General features: G+C 35.2%; 4 protein-coding genes across 6 annotated transcripts in view; 2 read left to right on the forward strand and 2 right to left on the reverse strand.

Annotated features, from left to right (window-relative positions):
- Positions 1–2,281, reverse strand: part of LOC110374337 (uncharacterized) — a 35,376-nt gene extending 33,095 nt beyond the window's left edge. For both annotated transcript variants that reach the window (XM_021332009.3, XM_021332015.3), the window contains exon 1: positions 548–2,281. In XM_021332009.3, the coding sequence (XP_021187684.3) occupies positions 548–1,572 (1,025 nt within the window). In that variant the 5' untranslated portion in view covers positions 1,573–2,281. The remainder of the gene's footprint in view (positions 1–547) is intronic.
- A 227-nt stretch (positions 2,282–2,508) lies between these two features.
- On the forward strand, positions 2,509–4,216 carry Wcd (wicked). Its single transcript, XM_021331261.3, has 2 exons — positions 2,509–2,669; positions 2,919–4,216. The coding sequence occupies exons 1-2, from the start codon at positions 2,629–2,631 to the stop codon at positions 4,195–4,197; spliced, it is 1,320 nt and encodes a 439-aa protein (XP_021186936.3). The 5' UTR covers positions 2,509–2,628; the 3' UTR covers positions 4,198–4,216.
- Positions 4,217–5,498: 1,282 nt separating this feature from the next.
- LOC110373857 (dnaJ homolog subfamily A member 1) lies at positions 5,499–8,823 on the reverse strand. Its single transcript, XM_021331275.3, has 7 exons — positions 8,631–8,823; positions 7,981–8,187; positions 7,465–7,712; positions 7,074–7,388; positions 6,829–7,000; positions 6,611–6,738; positions 5,499–6,011 (listed from the first exon to the last, which is right to left on the reverse strand). The coding sequence occupies exons 2-7, from the start codon at positions 8,177–8,179 to the stop codon at positions 5,862–5,864; spliced, it is 1,212 nt and encodes a 403-aa protein (XP_021186950.1). The 5' UTR covers positions 8,180–8,187; positions 8,631–8,823; the 3' UTR covers positions 5,499–5,861.
- Positions 8,824–9,768: 945 nt separating this feature from the next.
- LOC110373868 (glycerol-3-phosphate dehydrogenase [NAD(+)], cytoplasmic) lies at positions 9,769–22,950 on the forward strand. 2 transcript variants are annotated; one of them, XM_049838810.2, is made up of 9 exons: positions 9,769–10,032; positions 10,297–10,474; positions 12,451–12,591; positions 12,674–12,781; positions 14,033–14,179; positions 14,511–14,694; positions 16,850–17,003; positions 18,142–18,234; positions 19,674–21,275. In XM_049838810.2, exons 1-9 carry the CDS (start codon positions 9,980–9,982, stop codon positions 19,708–19,710), a joined length of 1,095 nt encoding a protein of 364 aa, XP_049694767.1. In that variant the 5' UTR covers positions 9,769–9,979; the 3' UTR covers positions 19,711–21,275. The 2 variants fall into 2 exon arrangements, with proteins under 2 accessions (XP_049694767.1, XP_021186974.1); XM_021331299.3 differs by lacking the exon at positions 19,674–21,275 and adding an exon at positions 22,531–22,950 and having other exon boundaries at positions 9,771–10,032.
- The last annotated feature ends 16 nt before the right edge of the window (positions 22,951–22,966 follow it).

The following is a 22,966-nucleotide window of genomic DNA, read 5'->3' on the forward strand; positions in this document are numbered from 1 at the left end:
TTTTACTATACCTACTCTAGTATAATTCATTGAATGAATAAGCCTTTCAAAGAAAAGGTTTAACTTTATAATGGAGGGTGCTTTTGTGGGAACCAGAGCAGCTACAAAAGTAATATTTCAGATCTTGTCAAACACAAACTATTGCATTAATAATGTTATTGCAGCTTCTATAAAAATGCATTTTTGATTAGCTTCAAAATACCTAGGTACGTTTTAACTATTATGTTACTTGGGAATAGTGTATGTAGCTTAGTTTTTCAACAGTGTAAGAATATTTCCAATTACTACAGTAGGTACTGAGCTTTTAGAGTACAAACAAAAAGTGTTTTGCTCTATATTTATTTCTGTAATAGACAGTAGGTTACTCAGTTGCAATTTGCATTTACCTGCTAAAGTATTGGCATTTAATTAAGTAAAGGCATATTTCAAGTTTTAAGTTGGAAAAAAACAATGTCTTAGAAATGGAATATAAAATATATTTTCCCTATGGATTTTTTTAATGAACTCACCAAGTTAATCAATTAATTAACAACAAATGGTTACTCACCTAACATAGAGTACTGATGTGCCACTGATTATCCTCTTCCAACCTAGGGGCACAGTTACTGTTTGTTGAGAGTCACTCTGTACCACTGTCCTCGAGCTAAGCTCAGAATTGTCAGGTGGGTGGGACAGGATTTGCCCAGGCAGCACTGCCAGTACTACGCCATCCGCAGTCCTCACCAGCTGTGGTGCACTACCACTGTCACCTTCACTTACTATTCCTCTACTCACTCCTACTTGTTGATTTAGTATACTTATACTCTGATTCACTATTGACTGATGAGATACACTCTGTTCTAAGAATTGATAGTTCACAAAACTTTTACACACAGATAACTCTCTTTCACTACAATTTGACCCCTCACCAGCACTCTGAACTGTTACATTCTCACTATACTGACTCTGCCCGTGACGCAAAGCAGCTGGGTGCATGGAATTCATTGTACTATCTGAACTGATGGGAGCAGAACATCTTGCCTGATATGTTGCCAGATCCACTGTTTCTACAGGTACTCTTGTATGAAAAGTTTCTACACTACTAAATTCTGTACCTAATTGCTCCGCACAGTCTCGTTTCACATTTGGATGCCCCAATTGGTCACTTCTAGTGTCTTCATTCTTTGCACATGGGTCTTTTATATACTGCTGTGAAACGGGATAAAACTCTGTTCTTCGTGTAACATTATCAGGCATACCATAAACATTTACCTTCCCATCATTATCATTTAGCTGTTTGTAGAAAATATTACCAGGCAAGTTTCTTGGATCATTTCTGTCAATTTGTGATCTATAAACTGTGTTTCTAGACAAATTGACTTGGTGATGTATGTTCTCAGGGATATAGAGGGTATCCTGCGGCGGCGCTGCGCCGGCGGGCGCAGAGGGCGCAGCGGGAGCGGCTACGGGCGGCGGGTCGGGGCCCGCGGCGCCGGGCTCTAGCTGGCGCGGGTCCGCCACGTACACCACCACGCGCGGAGTGCCCGGCACGCCCGCTCGCGACGCGCCCACACTCGCGGGCTTGCCTGACATTGCGCACAAACATCACACGCCGCGTAACTTGGCTCCTCACTAGCTGAACGCGCCGTGACGCGATCTACTGACGTGACTCCACCTGGCATCGCTTGCGACCAGCCTCGTATCATCGCTCGGTGGCCTCCTTGACACCTGGAGCTCCTTGACCATCATCAACTATTGGTTTTTTTGTGCCCAGAGTCATCAATCTTATTTTATTGTTTTACGATAGTCTAACAACCGACTAATAATTTTATGGCGGAGCCCCTTTGGGCCCCATTGTAAAAGTTACGGCACTGGCAATAAAACAGGTAGATTCAGTTTGGCTACTGTTTTTGTCTTTTACTCATTGGTTTATTACACTTATTGACACACTTCGAAGATGCAAAAAGGTCACACAATAATATGTGTTCGTTTCATCTTCATGTACACACTGCACGGTATTTCGCAACTTCAATCACCAAATTCTCTCCTTTTGCCAATTGGTAACTTTGCTTGCACAATGGAGTTAAATCCAAAACTAGTATCTCACAATCCAAATCCGATGCTTACAAAGTGAAACACTGCAAATAACGAATGAAAGAAAAGAACTTGCACACAAACGATACGACATGATAGGTATACTTATAAAATCACAACTCCCTTCTTTCTTTCTTTTCTCGTACTACGATCCCATTGGAGGAAAAAGGATGCAATATAAAACATTAGTGACATCTATGAAAAACACCAGCAAGCTACGTGCTGTACTGTTTTACCGACGGTAAACTACTGATATTCTAGTAATCGAAATTTTCTCTGATAATTTTGTAAATATTTTTTTATGTATGTTTTAATAATTATGTATAATGAAATTAAATGAAACGATTAGACTTTCCACAATGGTCTTTATTGTACCGGGTACCCCAAGTCATGTCGGCACAGATATTAGCATATATGGGGCATAGGGTACACGCTTCGCGAAACTGGAAACACTGAAAATTAACTTCAAACTTCTACGATTGATAGGTCCCAAGCAAGTGATCGTCGTGCGAATAACCTAAAATACTAAATTAACATTATATTTGTAAACTAAAAATGAAGCGAAAATCTTCTTCAGTGCATGATGAGGAAGCCAAGTATGTATGAATGCCGTTTTGTTAAGTTATTTGTATGCCCGCAAAGTTATAAAGCAACGGTCTTTCTGATCAAGCTTTGCGATATTTGTGAATTCAGTTTTGTATTTTCTCCGTTCTCGTTCTGTGCATGTATGTTGTGTGTAAAATCACAGAATGTACTTTTGAGTATTGAAAATAAATGTGCCTTTGGTTCATGCTTTAAGTACATAATTTATAACAACACACTTATTAATATTAAATCTTTTACAGAGTGTCCCAGTTGCTGTTTAACAAAACAAAGAAATTTGTTGAAAATTTAAATCCAAAATCTAATGAAGAACCAAGTGTCGATCTAAAACCAGCATGGGTTGATGAAGACGATGACAATTTTAGAGCCAATATTATACCAAATGTCAACAGCACAAACCTGTATACAGAAAAACTTAAACAAAAATATGAAACTTTGATGGGAACCCCAAGTTGGGCTAAACTGAACAAAAAGACAAAAAAAGACCAAGAAGAAGATGAAATATTAAGGACAGTTGGACATTTACACAGTAAGAAATCACATCATCTCCCAAAAGATTTTCTAGAAATAAAGAAGTTTCCACAAATTAATCCTCCATCAGACAGTAAAAAGTCAACAATAATATCATGTGTTGAATTCCATCCTAAGATAAGTGCTGCACTTGTGGCTGGGCACTCTGGTGAAGTATCATTGTACTCTGTGGGAGGTGATGTAAACAACAAACTACACAGCTTCAAGCTAAACAAATGGCGCGTCACAGCAGCTCAATTTACTCCTGATGGGTCGGAAGCATTCATAGCATCTAAAATGAGCCATGCTTACTGTGTATACAATCTTGTAAAAGCTGAATCAAAAATGGTTCAACTTCCACGAGCAGTGAAAAATGCTGTTTTTTTTAAAATGTCAGGTGATGGCAAATACATAGCCACTTGTGATGGTTATGAAACTGTGTACCTAATGTGTCCTGCATCCAAAGAATTGCTGAAGTCTTTGAAACATAATACTAGTGTTGCGTCTCTAGCATTTAGCCATGACTGTACTCAGTTATATTGTTACGGTGTTGAAGGAGAAATCACTATTTGGGATTTATCAACATACAGACCATTGAAAAAATTTTATGACCAAGGATGTGTTACAGCCTCTTGTATGAAGATAAGCCCATGTGGGAAATTATTGGTCACAGGTAGTGGTGAAGGAATTGTCAACATATACCAAACTGAAAACATAACTACTTCTGATCCAACACCTCTGAAGGTGATTTCAAACCTTACAACTAAAATAACAAATCTTAATTTTAATGCAACAACAGAAATACTTTCAGCATCATCAGGCTTTTATCCGAATGCAGTAAAACTTGTGCACATTCCCTCCTACCATGTGTTTGCCAATTTCCCGAGTCCTACATTAAACCTCCATCAAGTAGATACAGTTAGTTTTTCACCTAACAGTGGGTACATGGCTCTAGGAAATAACAAGGGATGTGCTTATTTGTATAGACTTAAGTATTACAAAAATTATTAATAAAAATAATGACAACTGATTTGGTAATTTTATTTATCAAAATTATTTATTTTATTTTTCTTATCAAAGCTAGCTTTATTAGCTTAGACTTTTATAGAGGTAGTACTTTATTATCCGTAATAGATTTATATATCCCATTGATATATCCATATTATTTATAATCTCATATTTTTTAAATCTTTTTTGCATTTATATTTCTTCTGTATATAAGTACTGTTCATCACCCAACTCCTAAACAGAATCAATTTAGCAATCTTGTATGTCTATTTCAAGTGAAGGGACTAAGTTTCTGTTGAGTGTTTCAATAGGTAATGTACCTAGTTTATCTTATGACTAACATTATGAACATCATCAGTATAAAGATCTGTAATGCTATAGATATATTCATGCCATGTCATGCATGATATCAGACACGCTTAAATTATTATTCATGGAATATCTCTAGGTCTGAATAAACCATTATAATATTGAATGAAGAATAGGGGCACTAATTGGTAACAATTGCAGCAATAAAACAAGTTTTTGAGACAAAAAAAGTTTATTTTTAACTTTATTCAGCTATTACGTGAAAAAATCTGCACAAGCCATAATACATTATCATTCAACCACAAAATCATGACCACAGATCACAGACCTACATAGTGTAGTTAATGTTCCCTTTAAAACCTTAAACTAGCAGACAGTATAATTTGCTACCTAAAATAAAATAAAGCATTTTATTTTAAAACATATAATATTATAAATGAAACTGCTATGTTATGAACATTTCCAGTGCCATGAGCATAAACCAAAACGAACAGAAGTACATTGGAATATTCCAATCAAAACTAACACAGACTAAATGACCTCAATTTTGCACATAACAAGACTTCTTTTAGTCCAGATACTGTCTCAAAATCTTATTATAAAAAGAATTTTTGAACTTGCACTGAATATGTCTGAACAAGTGTATATTATAGAAATCAATATTAGCTGGGATGCTTTGATAGGTGATAAAAATATTAAGCTCCAGAATCAATAAACTGTGTCAAAAACAAATTGATAGCAAACCAAAATCACAGTGAGGATTATATCAATAAAATTAATACACCAACATAACTAATGACCTAAAACAATGGACCTACAATGTGACATCTTATCTTAATACTTAAGGCGTGTTTCAGTATGATCCTACAAACAATTCCAACTATGTCAAGCATCGGTAGCTATCAAGGTTTTTACCAAATACTTTGACCAGAGTAGGACTTCTCTAGGGAATATTAAATCACTGGTGATGTTATCATGAATAGAAAAACTAAAAGTAAGTCACATAAATAATTTAATTAACAAGCTAATATTGCTTTACAACCATTGAAATATAAATAGCATAGTTAGATATCAATTATCTATCAACATAATCATGTTAATATACATAATTGTATTCTACACAAGAATGATGAATTAATAAGCATAACAGAAAATACAACTTTAAGTAAAACATAATACAGTTAATATTGATATAATTATTACAATGTGAGATGAAGATCACAAAGTAAGTCAGTATACAATATGAGGGTGTTATGTAAGTTCATCAATCTCATAATAGCTATTAATATTTCAATCAGTAGTAATTTGTTTGGATGAGGTCCATCGCTGGCGCATGTTTGGCGAGTATTGGGCGTCGTCTAACTAGTGGCGCACTGGACTCTATTCATACCGGGGTGTTCGTCATCCTCTTCGTACGCGTTACCGTGGTGCGCACGTCGCCGACGCGTCTCTTGTTCCGGATCCAAGTCAATCAGCTGACACTCTTCAGCCAATTCGGGAATTTCGATCTGTTACAACAAAACAATTTTATCAAGATGATACATTCACAAAATGTAAAAATGGACCATGATGCTATGCACATCCATATTCTAGATTTCATCATCATCATCATCATCTCACCCATGGGGAGTCCACTGCTGAACATAAGCCTTCCCCTTAGATCTCCACAGATACCTGTTGGAGGCAACCTGCATCCAGCGTGTTCCGGTAACCTAGACCTATTCTAGATTTCTTTAAATATAATAGAACTTGTAGGTTGATTTCAAAATATGAGCCAACATCATGCCCAGGTGCAGTAAGATATTATTTTTATAAGTATGATAGCAATTTTGTATTATTTATAGTGACTTTGCATAATCCACCCACACTAATGCAATGACGTAAGAAGACGTAACGCAAGCACGCCATTCTCACGTGGTTTATAGTATTTTATGTTTATTTACATAAGGGAATAATTTAATGTTACAATAAATCGGAATTACTTTTAAAGGCATTGGTGCTACTTCTGGTGATTGTATGAAAATATGTCAGTGTGGTTACAAGGCTTCCTTTTTCAAACTTACTTGCTATAGTACAAAAAAAATTTGAAAGTATTTAAAATACTCACCCTTGGCCGAGGAGGCAGGCAATTCTCAAGTGCAGGAATGACTTCTGGTGGAATGCGGGCGGGGAAGTTAACTAGGAATTGGATAATAAGCTGGCCCTTTTCAAATGGATTCTTGTACATTGGCATACCTGTAATGTTACAATTAAAACATATTAATACAACAATGATAAATAATGTATCAATATCAAGATTAGGTGCTAATTGTAGTCTATACATACCTTCATTCAACACACACTTGACTTCACCATGCTTAGTCACCTCACCAGGCATAACAGTTATTACAATATCTCTCTCATCCAGGGTGCGGATCACCTTCTGGAAGCCACACAGAGCCTCCACAAGCTCAATATTCAACCGAATTATGAGATCATTTCCAGAACGTTTGAATAACTGAAAAAACATTACATGTTAAAAAATATGCAACAACATCAAGAAATAAATACAACTCATAAATGATACATACTTCATGTTCTTTTTCATCTAAAACTATAACAAGATCACCAGGCTCCAACTCAGGTTCTTGATCACCTTCTCCACTGAACACAATCTTCTGACCGTCAGTCATACCCTTGTCGACATGGACTTCAAGGATTTTGCGGTCACGAACAGTCTTGCGACCCTGGCAGACTTTGCAGCGGTCCTTAGGATCGATGATCTCCCTCTGTCCACGGCACTCGGAACACACAGTCTGCATTTGGTGGATCATCCCAGGTGCCAACTGCTGGATCTGCACTTGTATACCTGTACCATGACAAGTGGGGCAAGTCTGGACTGCACCCTAAAGGAAACAAAAATTGTTTTAGAAACCTTAGATTTAAAGAGATATATTTAAAGTAAATAGTGTTGATTATTACCTTCTTGCCTCCTCGTCCTTCACATTTTTCACAGATAACATTCTTCTGTAAGGCAAGCTTCCTTACAGCACCACGGTAAAGCTCTTCAAGTGTAACAGACAGTTGATGAATGACATCTTTGCCTTTTCGTTCACGACCACGTCGGCGCCCGCCGCTGAATCCTCCACCAAAGAACATATCAAACAAGTCCATCGGTGAGGAGAAGCCACTCGCACCAACACCACCTTCTTTCAATGCTTGTTCACCACCTAAAACGTAACAGTTTAATTTATCAGAACAATTATTTAATTGTGTTTTTAAATTGGTTTTTTATTTATCATCATGGTTCAGCATAATAGTAGTTTGATTCATTTATAGGTTATGGGTTATCTTTAATTTATTAAAAATTGCTACACATTTACATTATTATAATCATTATAAGATAGAATGTAATTTAACAAGTTAACGGTAACAATACTTTATGTTACACAAAAGACATGGATACTCAGTTTTTCACATAGATTACGTTCAACATACCTTGGTCATAAATGCGTCTTTTGTCTGGATTAGACAATACTTCATAAGCTTGTGAAATTTGTTTGAACCTTTCTCCTTCATTTGGGTTTTTGTCAGGGTGATACTTCAGGGCTAGCTTCCGGTAGGCTTTCTTTAGTTCATCTGTTGTGCAGCTGGGTTTAACCCCCAAGATATCGTAGTATGTCGTTTCCTTCACCATCTTTTATCCTTTTAGAGAAATAAATTATATTAAAACCCCAACATTTTAAACAAAGGCTATCTAGAATGTTATAGAAAATTCTAGTACCCACTCCTAACTTCCAGATTTAGATGTATTTACATTTAACCATAACAGCTATTAAGAAATTATGCAGTACACGATAATGCGATTTAAAATCAATACTAATTGGCAATGACACCAGATATTACTCGTAAAATAACCACGTACTTTTTACTTGCTTAGTCGTATGCTATGAGCGTCATAGAAAAAAACTACCTATTTGAAATCATACGTAACAGACAAACATAACCAAAATTCAACAAGTTTGATAAAAATCTTTACGTAAATTTAAGTGTGGTTAGATTGATTTTTTTCAAAGAAAGGAAATCTACGCAAGCACCATAAACACATTTCCTATGACACTGCAACTGTAATCTTGAAATAAACTCACTTTTGATTTCTCTGAGCGTAAAGATTCCTATTATAGTTCTGAAAGTTCCAGAAGCACTAGTTTACAATTCACGAGCACTAAATAAAATCGGAGCACAGAAAGAAACACGCCGTCCAAGCACTGACTTAGCACGAGAATTCACGAGATTCGTTCAACTTCAAATGACGTTTGATCGAATCGAACGAGGTGGGTTTGTTGAGTCGATGAAAAGTACATTCGAGAAACTTCTTTAGTCTGGTACTCACTGTCGGAATCTCCCTTCTTCAAATAAAGGGGGTATGATAAACCCAGCCGCAATTTTTTTTTTCAGCAACGAGATCAATCTTTTTAGTTTATAACTAAGCAACGGGAAAATAAATTAGCCGCTTACAAACTAATTCGGCTTTTTCACAACGCCAACTATATAGTTTGAAAAAGTATTTACTTTAAAAAAAGCATTAAGGAACATTTGTGATTTGTCCTTCTTATTTATATGTTGCCACCTACATTACAAACTGAGCCACGGATTTTATATAAGATCACCATTTTACAACATCATCATCATCATAATAATAAACATCACCAGCGACAATTATCTGTACGGAGTTGAGGCAGTCGCCGTGACCGAAATCGGTCTGGAGTCATCACAAACATCACATTCATAGAAAGCGGGCTAGATATTATATTTTTATGTTGTTCCCTAAAGATTATTATATTGACCGTCTAGTGACAGTCTTAGAATTATTATGAACCGTAACCACTTGATCAAATACTCTGTTAATACTGTACACGTACACTTCGTATCGTTTAGGGTGGGTGTACAATATTCTAACAAGCACAAAACCACTTAGTAATCATGTTCGCCTTCTGAACATTACGTTATATTACGACTAATATTTACTCAAAGGAAATAATTCAGGCATGTGTTTATCCATAAATTAGGTTTGCCCCCTTTTTTTTGCAAAACAGAACTTTTATAAAAATATTAATATCTTAGCACTCTGGTGAAGATATTCTAAGCCTTCTGTACTAAGACATGACATTGACAGATTCTACGTTTTGAAAGTTGGTGTCATGCAGTCGTTTTGACAAGGTATGTCAATGCAAACTGCTCTGCTGATGTTGATTGAAAATTGACCTCACTGGCCGAGGGCCGAGGTGATAATAGCTGTGTTACTGGCTAAAGTTCTCTGCTGATAACGTATAGATTTTGATAAGTTGATAACGTCACACGTTACGGCACGCTGTAGTGCAGTCTGCCAGTGTCAGTCTCGCTACTCGTTGCGAATTGGTCGCAAGTTTTATTGGATCTAGAGTAGTCTTCTACCATTTTATTTACGTTTTACATATAAAATAAATAAATTGTAATAATGGCAGAGAAACAGTTGAAAAACAGAGTGTGCATTATCGGCTCTGGTAACTGGTAAGGTTTATGAATATTTATATAAATTTAACCATTATAGAAGTAGTTTCGTACGTAATTCGATCGTTTGTACGGACATGAAAAGTGATGTTGTGGTGACCGTCCTTTAGCAAAATGATGACATAACAATGAAAACGATAACTTCTTACCCCACAACATTATCTTTATTCATTATAACCTACAGTGTTGTTATTGACAGTAACTGCACGTATTTAAATTGAACAATGCTTCTTGTTCATTGTTTTGTATGTTTTATAAATTCAGGGGATCAGCTATTGCTAAGATTGTGGGTAAAAATGCTGCAAGACTCCCAAACTTTGAAGACAGAGTTACAATGTGGGTGTACGAAGAGATGATTGAGGGGAAGAAACTCACAGAGATCATAAATGAGACCCATGAAAATGTCAAATATTTGCCTGGACACAAACTGCCTCCTAATGTGGTAAGTTATTTTTCTTATGGCATTCTTATAAGAATCAACATACCATATTTTAGAGATACACTCTCATACTCATAAGTTCCCTTTTAATGAAATTAAGCCTGTAAAAACTAATAGTTTGGCGGTACTATTTGTTCTTGACAGTGCCCATGTGTACAGCACATGTACAGTCTATTTTTGTGACTCCTGAGCAATTCATTGCCAATGTTATCTCATAACCTCTCTTGGTTACACTAGTAATAAACATTTCGCTAAATTGTCTTTTAAATGGTAGCATATATTTTCTGTTAGCCTTTTAAATGATGAAACATATTTGTTTCTTATAAATAATATAAAATGCTTGTTAGAATCTTAACAGATTTTAATTATTAGGCACTGTCTACTGATTCAGTTAGAATAGCAGAAAAATACATCATAACTTCATATAAGAAAGAGTTATTAATGTATTCATTTATCAAGTTACTGTTCTCTTGAAATACAGTTCACACAAAACTATTTTTTGAATGGAAAAGGTATGTTTATACATTCAACAATAACTGATATTGATCCTATTTAATAACTGTAATTTTCCATTCAATGAAGATTCTATAAATAAAAAACTCAATGCTAAGCCATTTGTTATATCAGTCACATAAAATTTATTTTTAAATTGTCCTTACAGAGTGCATCTTTGTAACCATTGTTTGCAGTATTTACTGATAAATATTATTTTTAATAGTTGAGAATAATATTCTTGACATAAATATATCTTTTCAAGTAATTTTGGTGCAGCTCTTACTGTAAACAAACACTTATATAAGTTTACCTTCATCAAAACAAAAGTATGTGCTGATGTACACAATTAAGATCTTGCAGTGTTTCTCCTGACCTTGCAATTGATTAACTGTGTCTGTCATATCTGTGTGTTATGTAGGTACTTCTTTATGTAACTGCAATAAAGGCTATTCTTCACTCGTGCAAAATATCGGTCGTAATTTCCGGATTACGATATAGTGAACATGTTTTTTTTATACCACGAAATCAAATTATTCAAAATAGGCTGAAAAATAGTACTTCGCGAAAATTATTCACCTACAGCTACACGTTTGACTATAGTAAAATAGTCTAATAATAACATATTGCGACAAATGCAGCAACACGAAAATACTTCAAGATAAATACTGCATAGAGTTCATCAAGGGTCATTAGGTTAATCACGCGAACGGACGGCGTATTAAGGGTAATACACTATTGACTATGACTATTTAGGATTACTTTGTTTAGGATTAATTTGTTTTTTTGAACTATGGAGTATAAATTCGGAAAACCAAACTAGCGATTCGAAAAGTGCAACATTTTTGGATGACCTATATTTCTTCGGACTTAATAGGAAGGCGCCTTTTTTCAAACACTGCTTCATTCCTAGTAAACTACATAAGTGCGTAGTAAGGTACATAAGATTCAAAATCACATCGTGATCGGGTGTATAATTCCTAAGAACTTAGAAGTTCTTGTGCTAGTTTTTCGAAAAATCCAAAAAAGTTCATTGTTTCGAAACAATTTCATTTTAATATTATCTATCAGTTCTACATAACTAACTATAACATTACACTAATTAAGATTATTATTCGTAATTAAGTAGATAAATAAAGCGCACGTAATTATCTAAGCATTTTAGGTTTTACATAAGCTTGTAATTAGGGAAATTAAACATACAATATTTATTCTAATTTCATAATATCAAACATCCAAAACATAAACTTTGAACCTCTATATAATGCAAACTAAATTCGCTACGCTCGAAAACGCGACGAACAGTTATGATTTGAAATGATTATTGTAGAAATAATATGATATAAGGTAGACATAACAATAGATATAATTTATCTAAGAATAATAATATATTAGACTATTTATTATATCATACTGTAGTTATGATAAGTTGAATTTGTGCTTAATTTTGTGGTATACTGACTTAACTAGTGAATTGTTTTGAACAGGTTGCAATCCCCGACGTAGTTGAAGCCGCGAAGGACGCCGACCTTCTAATTTTCGTAGTGCCCCACCAGTTCGTCAGAACTATTTGCTCCACGCTCTTAGGAAAAATAAAGCCAACCGCAGCTGCACTTTCCTTGATCAAGGTAAACCTACTAAAGATTATATTGCTTTGTTTATTATTATTTAGCTTGTAATTTTATGTTAAACTATTGTATTTTTCCTCAGGGCTTCGATATCGCGGAAGGAGGCGGTATTGACCTAATTTCACACATTATTACAAGGTGCCTTAAAATCCCATGCGCTGTTTTGATGGGAGCAAACATTGCTTCTGAGGTAAGTAGGCCTATTGGCTAACGTCGAATCGCATCGACTATAAAACGTTTGATTTATACCTTACCTTTCCATAGTATGTCGTAAGTAACCACCGATAGCTGGCAACTTCTCAGGCCTGATTTACAACGACTCAAAAGTCATTTGTTTGATAATAAAAAAAATATATCACGATTTTATGCTACGTGCGAATAATTTAAAACAGGTTGATAAAAATCAATAATGTTCCAAACACAACGTGATAATAATGCAAAGTTATCTTAAGTTGTAAAATTGGTTTTTGCAGATTTATGCCAGATTAGCAATTCAATAGGTAGTAAATTATCATTTTGTTCGACTTTATAAAAGTGACAAAAAATAAAGCTGGAGAGCAATGTTCAATAGGTACTGAATGAAGACTAGTACCTATTTAAAATTGCGAGTTGCTGTAGCTTCTAGCCATTGGTATTCCCTAGACTTTTGAGATTCATCGTCTGTCAACTCCAATAACTTATTAGGAGTAACATCTACGTTTAGTCACTACAGAATGTTTGAAATAAATGCACGATGTTGTCTCAACGTCTGTGTGAAGGTATCTTAATCACGTGCTGAAAATCAGTTAGCAACAAAGTTTCTGGCAGTCTGCCTGTAGTAGTAGTTAGCGTAAATTGTAACATTTACATCGCACTAAGAAAATGTTTCGAACAATAGTAATTGCGTTTGCATTATAATTATATTTAATTCTGCGCAGATTGCAGACGTAACATTAACAGGTCTTTAATAACATTACTTATATAAGTACATACTTATATTCAGCTTTGTTCGTGATTAAGTATGTAGTAGTCACATATGTATAGATAGGAACAAGTCATATGTAATAGGAATAGATGTATGTATGTATACAACTCTTGACAGCATCTTCCAGCTATATCGAGGTCAGCTCCTTGACCTCCTTATGAAGAAAGAAACAATTAACGTATTGGCTCAACCTATAAATGCCACCCTAGCTTCGCTCTTCTTTCGTCTATTTTTCTCTAACATTGTTTCTATACAAACCTATAGTAATATAGCAAAGAGGATTTTTTTTTTAATGTACCTTAGAGGCCTTCTTTCACTTTTTGAAAGTTATAAACTCTACATATTGCCGTTATAAATTTGTCCGGGATCAGGAAGAAGTCCATTCAGGACGAATGAAACAGCTTACAATATATTGAGTAGAATCAGAAATTATCCAGTCAGAAATTCTTTGGTAATTTTGAGCACTGTCTCTCGTAGGTGGCTGATGAGAAATTCTGTGAAACCACGATCGGTTGCCGGGACGTGATGCTGGCGCCTATGATGCGGGACATCATTCAGACTGAGTACTTTAGAGTAGTCGTCGTTGATGACGAGGACGCCGTCGAAATTTGCGGAGCTCTGAAGGTACGTGGACGATATAATTATAACATGTTTAATCCTCCTGACATAGTAAAATCGCATATCTAATTGATGAAACTTAGCAGTAAAACTAAACTTAAAAGTTATACCTACTTTTATATCAGAATAACACATTGAGTTACTATTAACTGCTTGAACGCCGCTTATTAGAGAACAATACTTAGAAAATCGGTTAGTGTCTCGCGTGGATCCGCGCACCAGTATACAGGGGGTTAATCCAGATGAGGGAAGTAGTTCCCTCGGGAAGCGACTGAAACCGCTGGCAAAAGCTAGAATTATGTATTCAAAAATGTATGAATATTTTTTTTATCCGTAGAACATTGTAGCCGTGGGAGCTGGTTTCGTAGACGGCCTTGGTTTCGGCGACAACACAAAGGCCGCAGTCATCCGTCTAGGCCTGATGGAAATGATCAAGTTCGTCGATGTGTTCTACCCGGGCAGCAAACTTAGCACTTTCTTCGAGTCGTGCGGCGTGGCTGACCTTATTACCACTTGTTACGGTAAGTTAGTTCCGCTGAATGTTTTAGAGTGTACAATGCCAAACTTAGGAATGCTCATTGCCGCATACCGAATGCGCCAAACAGCTGCACCGGTTATTGCTATAAAGTTTTAATGAGATATTTAAAGTTTGAATAATCATAACTATACTTTCGATTTGTGTAAGTACTTACGTACCTACGTATTAGAGATGGAAAATAGGTAGAGGAGATATTTAGTGTTTGTAAATTACTGGGAGGTAGTGACTTACAGCGTTTTCAAGGGTCGTTCCTAATTAGTCATAATTAGGTATCTAAACACGTATTTTGGGCTTACTTTTTACCGTATCCAAATCGATTTCTGGTTTGATAGGCATACAAAGAAAAAAACTTTTCCGTTTAATCAACTCGCGCGCAGGAAATTGCATCGTGTCTGATTGCATGATTTATGAGTTTATCATTGAAACAAGTTCCGACCGGTAATATTGAATACTGCACTGCTATCATTTGTTTTGCGACTAGATAGTTAGGAAACTTGTGAACACTACAGAAGGGGTTATATTCTAATAACTGGATATTGAAAGCCAGTTGTAAGCTAGAACAATACATACTAGAAATTCTCAGAGGCCATATTACAAAAACCTATCGATTTTCCACGTAACAAAAGTTATCTAACGCAAACATGTTGAGTGGTTTGTGCAAAATTCGTCGTTGCCAGAATTTGATCAGTGTGCAAAATTATCAGCTCGTTGATACGACCATAGTAAACATTTGGCGATTAAAATGTAAATTATGGTATTGTCTACAAGTGATAAGCTAACCAGTATTCGTAAATAGGTATACGTATATTAGACATTTTATCATTAGAATCCCCACTTAATATTGATTGACTTGTTGACATCTTGATCTCAGTAGTTCTAGGTATCTTACAGAATGCATTTGTTCGCGGTTGCTAGTAGCAATCTAAGGTACGCGGTGTTTCGCTATCTAGAATTCCTCATATCGTAAAAAGGATTACTTCGACAGATGTTCAATGTCTGAGTGTTGATTACGACTATATTTATTGCTCTACCTCAGACGATTTATATAGAGGTGCCATAAACAATAACTTGAACTATGAAAAATTACTTATAAAGTGAAACAAAGAAACCTTGCTATATTTAAGTATTTTAAATAATTTTAGCCAACTAGATAAAGTTATAAATAACATAATACACATAAATTGTAACTTATTTCGTCACCGTCATCTTTCAATGGAAGTGCAAAGGTCACTAGTGAATGCACTTCGATCGATATTACGCATAGGTCAATTATTGTGAAGTCTTTGACTTATATTATTATTTTATCTAATGGGAACAAAGAACGCGGACATTGACCACTATGTGTGTTCAACTTGTTCGAGAAAAATATCAATTTTCCTATATTTATTTATTGACATGATAAACTGCATGACATGCAATTTTTATGTTGCTCTTTAAATTAAAATATTGCATACTATTTCTAACCAATTTTAATGAATGCATTTCTACATACTTCAGTTTGCATCTTAATTAGCTTAGAGAAGATTATTATTTACCGCATGTAGCGATATCAAATATTAAACAACTCTATGATCAAAGGCAAGAGCACATATACCTACATATTTATTTCTCGACTGGGTAAACAAAGCGAAAAAGGAAAAATATCTACATTAAAGAATGGTCTTGATATTTAAAAATATTTTTGCGAATACTTTAGCGGACCAGGAAGTTGGCACGATTCTTTATGCCGTCAACTACTTCCGATAGCAAAATAAATGATTGCCGCATGAGGAACTATTTAATAACATTTCAAGGTTATTGCAGAAGTTACGAACAAATATCGCTTGTAGTATTTATTCGATGACTTAAAAAAATATAATTTGATGTCTTTACGCGAAGCAGTAAAAAACCGGCCAAGTGCGAGTCGGACTCGCGCGAAGAGTTCCGTATCATTATTTATAAAACGGACAAAAAATCACGTTTGTTGTATGGTAGCCCCCAAAATATTTATTTAATTCTAGTTTTCAGTATTTGTTGTCATAGCGGCAACAAAAATACATCATCTGTGAAAATTTCAGCTTTTTAATTATCAAATAGTTTATTCTCAAAAAGCCAGATTTATGTTACGGGAAGGTTTATTAATTTATATATTTTTAAAGGTGGTAGAAACAGGAGAGTTGCGGAGGCCTTCGTGAAGACTGGCAGGTCCATCAAGGAGCTCGAAGACGAGATGTTGAACGGCCAGAAGCTTCAGGGACCTATCACCGCTGAGGAAGTCAACCACATGCTTGCTAACAAAAATATGGAAAACAAGTAAGGACTAGCCAGAATATCCTTACAGCCTTTTTTATCGTCCCACTGCTTGGCACAGGCCTCCTCTCACACGGAGAAGATTTGAGCGGTAATCATCACGCTTGCTCTATGCGGGTCGGTGATTTCAGACTTAATAGTCCAGGTTTCCTCGACATGTGTTCCTTCACCTATTTATTAGCTGATATGACGACCACGGCTACTCTGCCAAGAGTGTGAGAATACTTCCAAAAATCTTCAACATGTTGCATATCAACGTATTAGGCATCAGGTAGTGTTATAATTGTGAAAATCTTATATGTATCTTATCTGCTAAATTGACCAAATAGCAGGAAATTGTAATCTTATTGCATATTGACTAGAACTTGCGTAAAGCATACACAAACAATTGCGATGCACCTGATAAACGTAACCTGTAAATTAATCATTTTGTTCCGTACGTTGTATATGTGTCTTCTGAAGAGCAACGAGCATAAATGGCTCACTATTTACAGAGCAATTGTTTATGTGCACATACGGAAAGGTTATATTGTTGATCCGAGACCTCGTAGATAACGACGGATAATTATAATCGGGTGATATAATCGTAACGTAGGATGAGCGAAAATAGTTTGTGTTGGCTTACATCCACTTGTCACTTGAGGCCGGTCGTGCATTTAATGAAGGATACTGCCGTATTTTGTTGCACCTGATGACGACAGATTTTAATGGCGAGAATTCACCTACTTTGTTTACCATTAAAAATAATATTTGATTTGGTACCAATTCAACGATGTTCTAGTGCCTTATCTTAATTTACTCGAACTAAAAATACTGCTAATTGTGTCTAAATGTTACCACATTCAATGTCAAAGTCGATTTGATAATTTGCTCTTCAAATGTAAACATTGACAAGTCGCCAACAATCTCAAAAATGAGCACTTGGCTTCTCTTGTGATAACCGTGATAACTGCATACATTTGTTCAGTTTTAATTGTGTAGGAATGTGTAGGTATTGTGTCCGTCTGAGGCCATTGGTGCGGAATAGCCGGGTTGATTGTCTATTAGTTTGCCTATAGTACAGAACACATAGTCCGATTGGTTGTAATCAAGGTAGACATTGTAAGTAGAACAATAGCAAGTGATTGCGTATTATTTCCAGGTTCCCGCTGTTCACCGCCGTGTTCCGCATCTGCCGAGGCGAGCTCAAGCCCAGCGACTTCATCAACTGCATCCGCAGCCATCCAGAGCACATGTAAGACACAACAATTGCATCCGCTTCCTTCTCTGTCTAGCTTCTAAACTAGATAATTAGAGCATTACAATGTACGTAGAATAGAGCCGATTAACTTATTGTGTACATAACAGATATGTCTATGTATGTTTATTTTACAGGGTGCTAGTACTTAGATATGACAAAATTATTCATATAAGTAAAGCATTACGATGTTTTGTTTGGCTGCACTTTAATGAAAGCATTGTGTTTTTGATTAACAAGCTTGCTTCGCCCATTTGTGCCGCGTTGAGAGTGCATGATTATTTTAAAGTGATTTATTTTACTAATAAATGCATTGTATTTTAAAACGATTTATATGGCAGCTATAGTCGTAAATATAACAGCGGTTATCGTAAGAACTTGACCGATAAAGAAATCTATTAGTGTTCACGCGTTCGATATAAAGATGTGTGGAGATTCTAGTAGTTGAGTGCAGCCACGCAGCCCATCAATATTGTACGTAACAAATAAAGCATGTTGTAAACATAGCTGTATAAAACTGACACCCGTTGTTACAATAATATAACATGTTGCTAATAATGAGTAAGCGTTATTACTATTATCTTTTCTGATGTATTATCTGTCAAATAAGCTAACAAATATCGCCGGCTCGGATCTGTTATCGTCGTTTAGGCTAGTAGCTACAGAATAAATGAACATATTCGAGTGCTTGTTGTTCAGATAACGTTTATTGATGTTGTGGAGTTCGGTGTAGGCGCTAAGTACAAACAACTATACTACGTAACGTTACCTTATGTACGAAGTATACTGTAATATATCATTAGACTTATCTTTTCTATTAACCTATATATTTATATTGCACGTTAGCTTTAACCATAGTTTATTTGTATCTAAATAGTTAATTACATATTTGTTGAATAAAATATCGTACTTAGAAATGCTAATACTTTTCATTATCCTTTGAAACATTGAGTGTCCCTGGTTTCTTGTTGTTTGTCTTCCCTTGTGTTTGAACTTGTTCCTGGCTGTTTTCAATAAAACCATGTAAAAGGGATTATACGCCTACTGCAAGAATTGCTCATTAATCATGATTATTGAATTTTTCAGATTTGCTCCCAAGAATATTAGTATTTACTGAATGCCATTCTGAAAATTTACTTTGTGCTAATCCGGTTTGCTGCATTTCTATATTTTATATGCATTTTGTGTTTTTATAAAATCATGATTATTGTTCGTAGCTTTTGCATGTTTTACGATGCTAATAAATTTCTTCTCGGATTGGCTGTCTTTTATGTTGCAGTTAGTTCATTCAATCATAAAAGTATAAACGTCAGCATTTTAATATTACAGCAATAATTAAACGCAGAAAACGGCGGGTGTATTTAACTAGCTTACCTAACTAAATTATTCATAGCCATAATGTAAAGAAATAACATGTTTTTACACTAATATTCTAGGACTAGAAAACAGTCGGCGCCCAAATGTTCTCTGTGACCAAGTGAGGCGTTTCTTCAGAGTGTATCATCAAGTTGAAACTGTTGCATTTGTCGTCCGGCACGCCAGCATTATCACACACACACACACACACAAACAAACATTTTTCCAATTAGCAATGACGCGCTTACCTAAGAGCCTATATAGATAGTGATGTCGAAGAAGTTATCTAAATGATAACTACGAACGGAAAATAAATTCTAAACCTGTAATGTATCTCACGATTTTATTCGTTTATGGCCACATTAAATTTTATTTTATCGTAGCAATTACCTACTTGAGTAATAAATCTAATTGGAAAATGTTTGAAAATCATTAATGCATGAAAACCATTGTTTTGTTGTGTAACCTTTGTATGTTACACGTATTTTTGTTTCTAGTAGTCCGCTTGAATGTTATTGCATTCCTTCAAAATTTCTGACATAATTTCGATAGTTAAGCCTTTTCAATCCAGGTGAGCGCTTTCAAACTAGCGGGTTTGGCAACGCTTCGCTCGGACGGGCGTTTCGACAGGATTAATGTCGCGCGGAATGTTTCAGATGTAGGAAATCCGCTAGTATGAAAGCACTTAGAAGGTGCCTCCGAAATTATTGAAATAAATATTTTCATTAGCATGCGGACTGCTATAATTGAGAAATTGCGTTTCCAACTGCAAGAATATTTCTGTAAGAAATTAATGATCTTTAAAGTAAAATTGCCATCTTCAAAGTTGTAACTTTTATCTAGTAAGGCAAATTCATAATTTCTCACAGAAGTTTTTTTTTTGTAGTGTAGCCTGCGTTAACAATTAACAAAGTTAATAAAAACCTATCAGAGACTGCTTTTAATGTTATCGATATCGCACTGAAAGTTTAAAATCAAGTGTGTATTCCATTCGAGTGATTTAATCTACTGCATAAAAAGTAGATAATACAGTGTAATAATAGCTTTTATGGTTGGCTATCTTGACAAGGTAGTCGGTTTGTGTGATTTTTAGTAGTAAACGGGATGGATCAATATAATTTTAAGGGTTGGGCCATATTCTTAAGCAAAGGCAAGCCATTAATCATCTAGTCTGTACTTTTCCATATGGACTTTTCTTTTTATTTGTTTTCAACGAAGATATAGTGGTTATTTGAGTTGTAGTTGTTACATTTTGTACTTATTAACTAAGCGAACCCAAGTGACGCAGGATTTTTATACATATCTCCATGAACTTCATAGCGCTAGTTTAGTTTTGGTTTGTTGGTTATGTATGAAACTATCCGCCTCATGAACATGTCATTTTATCAAGGAAAAATATCGACTCATTGGATTTTTTCAGAAAAGCAGAAGCCTTTAAATGACGATAAAGTAAGCCTTATTATAATGGTGCAAACACATTATTTGCCTTGGCATACATCGCCTTTATTTTTTTCAGGATACGGATAGTTAGAAAAACTCAAAAATCACATTGCTGTATATCTTAAAAAATATACAAAGGTAAGGTAGAATAAGGCTTCTGTTTTTTATGATAAGTAATCATAGTTTATTTTAGGTACGTGTACGTAACTTGTGTTATATCTGAATACAATGCATTTTCAAAATCTGTCTATTATTTAAGAATCCATTTTTGCTCAGCTACCATTTAGGACTTCTTCCTAGCAAGGATTAACAATTGATTGCGCGTCATTCAGTAACGCTTAATAACATCACTTTGATATGTCATATATATGTTTGCATTGATCAATTTTATTTACACAATATTTTTGAGTTATAGTGTGACAAACGGCTTATGTGTGCAGTTCACTTAGAATAGCGCATCATAGAATCATTGGTAAGTACACTGCCATACCCATGTTGTAAATATGTATAGAACATACCTACAAGTGACTGTTCCCATATATTATATCCATTCTTCATCCCCAGAAGAAATAACTGCCAAGTTACTATTTGTTCTTTAAGTCACCTTTACTGTTGCAAGTTTCATCTTTTTCTGGCAACCACCTTCAACAGGCCTATTTTCATTTTACTGTCATATGTTTCACGGAAGATTGGCGTTGTTGCGTGAATATTATTCAATATTCTGGTTAGCAGCCAACCGCTACACAGTTGGGATAGGGCAACTATTTTTAGGCAAGGCTAGACCTTGTAGGTTTGATGTGCGTATGACTAATAGTTGGGGATTTTCCGACTTGATGTTTACAGTTCAATTCCAGTGAAGATGAGGTGTAATTGAATATACGCACCTAGTTGCTTCGTGTGTGGTCTGACCTTTACATTAAATCAACAATACTTGCTGACGCAAAAAAAAGAAAATGAGCAGATTAATACTTACCCAAACCCAACACAAATGTGACACTATAATAAACTGATTCCTCCATTCTTCATCCCCAGAAGAAATAACTGCCAAGTTACTATTTGTTCTTTAAGTCACCTTTACTGTTGCAAGTTTCATCTTTTTCTGGCAACCACCTTCAACAGGCCTATTTTCATTTTACTGTCATATGTTTCACGGAAGATTGGCGTTGTTGCGTGAATATTATTCAATATTCTGGTTAGCAGCCAACCGCTACACAGTTGGGATAGGGCAACTATTTTTAGGCAAGGCTAGACCTTGTAGGTTTGATGTGCGTATGACTAATAGTTGGGGATTTTCCGACTTGATGTTTACAGTTCAATTCCAGTGAAGATGAGGTGTAATTGAATATACGCACCTAGTTGCTTCGTGTGTGGTCTGACCTTTACATTAAATCAACAATACTTGCTGACGCAAAAAAAAGAAAATGAGCAGATTAATACTTACCCAAACCCAACACAAATGTGACACTATAATAAACTGATTCCTATCTTTTTTTTCAGGGTGAGGGTTTGATGAAGTAACAGCATAGTTTTCTGCTAGAAAATAAACTAGGATTCCTCACTAAAATTGGCCTACTTAGTAGCAAATGAGATAGAATGTATTTCGCGTCTGTTTGATGTTTGTAATGCCAGCATCCTGATAGTTGTCCAATACAATTACTATTTTTAATTAGGATAATTCTTAGGTAATTAAAGCATGAATTGTTCTATTTAGATTAACAAAACTTTCCACTAAAGACTATAGACCTACAGACTAACAAATATTTATTTATTTTATGTAACTATATGATATCAATTATTTATTTATTGTCAATCTATATTATATAATCAGTTTTGTGCTCTGCATCTATTGGATGTAGAATATCTGATGAAACCAAAGTATATATTTTGTTAAAAATCTAATATACATTTTAGACTTAATATATTTTGTATGCTT

This window comes from Helicoverpa armigera, chromosome 12 (assembly GCF_030705265.1).
Source record: "Helicoverpa armigera isolate CAAS_96S chromosome 12, ASM3070526v1, whole genome shotgun sequence".
In the NCBI taxonomy this organism is placed as follows: Eukaryota; Metazoa; Arthropoda; class Insecta; order Lepidoptera; family Noctuidae; genus Helicoverpa; species Helicoverpa armigera.

Bases quoted from the DNA above. Each gene is read 5' to 3' on its own strand.
- Wcd (XM_021331261.3), top strand. From the start codon at position 2,629: ATGAAGCGAAAATCTTCTTCAGTGCATGATGAGGAAGCCAA. The intron at 2,670-2,918 runs GTATGTATGAAT...AATCTTTTACAG, and splicing joins GTGCATGATGAGGAAGCCAA to AGTGTCCCAGTTGCTGTTTA.
- LOC110373857 (XM_021331275.3), bottom strand. From the start codon at position 8,179: ATGGTGAAGGAAACGACATACTACGATATCTTGGGGGTTAAACCCAGC. The intron at 6,739-6,828 runs GTATGTATAGAC...GTAACATTACAG, and splicing joins CAAGTGTGTGTTGAATGAAG to GTATGCCAATGTACAAGAAT. The intron at 6,012-6,610 runs GTGAGTATTTTA...TTGTTGTAACAG, and splicing joins GCCTGCCTCCTCGGCCAAGG to ATCGAAATTCCCGAATTGGC.
- LOC110373868 (XM_049838810.2), top strand. From the start codon at position 9,980: ATGGCAGAGAAACAGTTGAAAAACAGAGTGTGCATTATCGGCTCTGGT. The intron at 14,695-16,849 runs GTAAGTTAGTTC...ATATTTTTAAAG, and splicing joins CCTTATTACCACTTGTTACG to GTGGTAGAAACAGGAGAGTT. The intron at 18,235-19,673 runs GTAAGACACAAC...CTAATATTCTAG, and splicing joins CGCAGCCATCCAGAGCACAT to GACTAGAAAACAGTCGGCGC.